The following is a 3121-nucleotide window of genomic DNA, read 5'->3' as shown; positions in this document are numbered from 1 at the left end:
TTTCAATTAAAAAAATAAAAAATGTAGTTTTTTCTGTAGACCTTATTTATTTTTCTGTAGATCTTATTTATTAAAAACTTCCCATTTTTCATGCACTAACGTTTATATGTGATTTTGGGTAATATGTAATTTGGGAAATTGGCAATCTATTGGGTCAATTTCCTAATTCATAGGTTACGATAACTAAATATGAACAAAGAATTTAGCTAAGTTTCTGAGATGACTCAGACCATGGCAGAAAGAGCATGGGTTAGAACCTAAATTAATATGAATTAAAACAGCATAATTTTATTGACAAAATTTTTTGTCCTTCATAAGATATGACAGAAACTAAGCAACTTTCACTTGTTCTGTCTCTGACTTACTTTTAATTGAGTACAATTTTGAAATAGAAATATAGAAGTTCAAAGGTTCACTGAGTTCCTCAAGAAAAGTAACTGCTTTTGTGGATCTGAAACCAAACTTGCCAGTAAGTCCCCCAGGGTTATACAATTCAGTCTTCTACTTAGTTTTAACTGTTTAAGTCTTTCAGTCATTATTTTTTCATTTGTTTACCTTTTGATATTTGATTCTGTTTATATTTGCTAAAGAAGTACATGAGAGTCTTTGTAATATGTACTCTGACAATTTTGTTTCATGTTTTGTGAATATTTACAGAAAAATATTTCTTGATGGGGAAGGTAATTATAAATGCCAGTCATGACATTTTTACATAAACAATTTATATGTCTAAAACCATAAGAGAAAAGAAATGCTGGAGCTTGGCTGTCCTGAAAGAAGCCACTGGCATTCCTAGATGAGCAGTAAGTGATGCAGGAAACAAAAGTTAATGGTATAAGGCTAGTACAGGGGTTACAAGGCTGAGTTTTCACTTGGATGAGATTCTTCCAGGGTGGTATTTCATCTTGTGATACTGTAACCCCTGTGTCCTAAGGGTTTCATGTACACATGGCCATATTTTTATTTCTTTTATTTTTGAGATTATAATGTAATTACATCATGTCCACTTCTGTTTCCCTCCTCCAAAGTTTTGCAGATTTCCTTCCTTGCTCTCTTTCAGATTTTCAGATTTTTTTCTGTTATTACTTATTATTTTAAAGAAACCAAATGAACTTCTTTTGTTGTGGGGATGAAGATTCACCCAATATCCCATTTCAAAATTTAAAATATCTTTATGTGTTTAAGCAATTCACCACTATTAAATTTCTAGTATGTTTTGGTAATTATTAATACTACTGCTTTAGACTGTGCTTTATACAATTCTCAAAACAACCTCATACAGCATATATTAAAAGCACTCATTGGACAGATATGAACTTTAATGTACTGAAACTTTGGAAAGCATTTCAAACTTTCGTAGGCATCTTCTACTCACATTTCTCACTTTCTATTGGGGCTTACTATCTTCGTGATAATGAACAGATTAGTTTTTGGCAGTATATTGTCTAAACCAAGTAAATGACTGAAGCTGCATCAATTTACAATTGCAGTCCTATCCTCAACATGAACCACAACATGACCACACTGCTCTGTGATCTATTTTGTCAGATAGGTCTCAATTATGAAACTGCAGCAGAGCAGCAATGATACTGAGCTGACAGACTTTATTCTGCTGGGATTCTGGACATCTTCAGAAGCAAGGGTTCCCTTGTTCTTACTGTTCTTGCTTATCTATCTGGTCATTGTATTGGGAAACATCAGCATGTTAACTGTCATTAAAATAGACTCCAGACTTCATACACCAATGTATTTCTTTCTCCAAAATTTATCCTTTTTAGATCTCTGCTATTCCACAGTCATTGCACCCAAAACTCTAGCTACATTTTTATCAAAGGAAAAGAAAATTTCATATAATGAATGCGCAACACAGTTCTTTTTCTTTGCTCTTTTTGTTGGAACAGAGGGTTTCTTTCTGGCTGTGATGGCATATGACCGCTTCTCAGCCATTTGCTCACCTTTCCTGTACCCTGTCCATATGTCTCAACCAGCTTGTATTCGTTTGGTGGCTGGCTCCTATATCTGTGGATGCATCAACTCCATGGTGCAAACAGGATTCACCTTCAGCTTGCGTTTCTGTGGAGAAAACAGACTGGACCACTTTTTCTGTGATGTCCCAGCTCTCATCAAGATCTCGTGTGTTGACACCTTTGTGAATGAGATTGTGCTGTTTAGTCTCTCTGCTCTCATCATCATTTCCACCATAACCATCATTCTGGTTTCCTATGCCTACATCCTTTCCACTGTCCTGAAGATCCCTTCATCCCATGGCAGAAGTAAGACCTTCTCTACCTGTGGGTCTCATATAGCAGTGGTGAGTTTATTCTATGGAACTGTGTTCTTTATGTATGCCCAGCCTGGGTCCATCTCCTCACCAGAGAAAAGCAAGATTGTAGCTGTGTTCTACACGCTTATCATCCCAATGTTGAATCCTCTGATTTATAGCTTAAGGAATACAGAGGTTAAAAATGCTTTGAAAAAGATATTGCTGAGAAAATTACTCTGGCATTGACTTTCAGTTGTCTTCGAACTATAAAATCAATGAAAAAGTATATTATGAATTTATGGAGGAGTTCAATAAAAGCCATCTCCAAGTTTTGGATTTTAAATTTTATTTTATTGCTTTTTTACCTTTTTAATATAAATGTTAACATCAATATATATTTTCATTGTGTTTGCTTTGTAACCATAGTGTCATAAATGGGTAGTTAATTATAAATTATAAATTATAAATGTATTACTATCAAATTAAATTACACTGAATTTACTAAAAAGTATATTGCCATAGTTGTCCTAATAAATTTTGGTGTTCAGTTTTACTGATGATTGTCTAATTAGTTCATATATATATTCCGTTTTTCAAAATTTTTATCTAAATGATAAATTTGCAAATTTGGAAACTCATTTTCACGATATTACAGACAACATTTTTCATAATAATTTGAGTATTTCAATGTCTGAACATATTACATCTTTTAATTATATTCTAACAATTTTAATCCTAATTTCTCCTTAAGTATGCCAAGAGGTTTATTGTAAACTCAGCTTGAGTTTCATTATTATTTTTAAAATATCTTATGATGATGTGTCAAATTGTTACATGTCTCCATTGTTGTTTTATTTC

The 3121-nt window shown here is 33.0% G+C and overlaps 1 protein-coding gene across 1 annotated transcript; it reads left to right on the top strand.

Moving 5' to 3' along the window:
* The first annotated feature begins 1561 nt into the window (after nucleotides 1–1561).
* On the top strand, nucleotides 1562–2509 carry Or9r3b (olfactory receptor family 9 subfamily R member 3B). Its single transcript, NM_001000697.1, has one exon. It carries the CDS (start codon nucleotides 1562–1564, stop codon nucleotides 2507–2509), a length of 948 nt encoding a protein of 315 aa, NP_001000697.1.
* The last annotated feature ends 612 nt before the right edge of the window (nucleotides 2510–3121 follow it).

This window comes from Rattus norvegicus, chromosome 7 (genome assembly GCF_036323735.1).
Source record: "Rattus norvegicus strain BN/NHsdMcwi chromosome 7, GRCr8, whole genome shotgun sequence".
Classification (NCBI taxonomy): Eukaryota; Metazoa; Chordata; class Mammalia; order Rodentia; family Muridae; genus Rattus; species Rattus norvegicus.
This window is presented reverse-complemented; position numbering and strand designations above follow the sequence as displayed.

Excerpts from the sequence above, each read along its gene's own strand:
- Or9r3b (NM_001000697.1), top strand. The coding sequence starts at position 1,562 with ATGAAACTGCAGCAGAGCAGCAATGATACTGAGCTGACAGACTTTATT.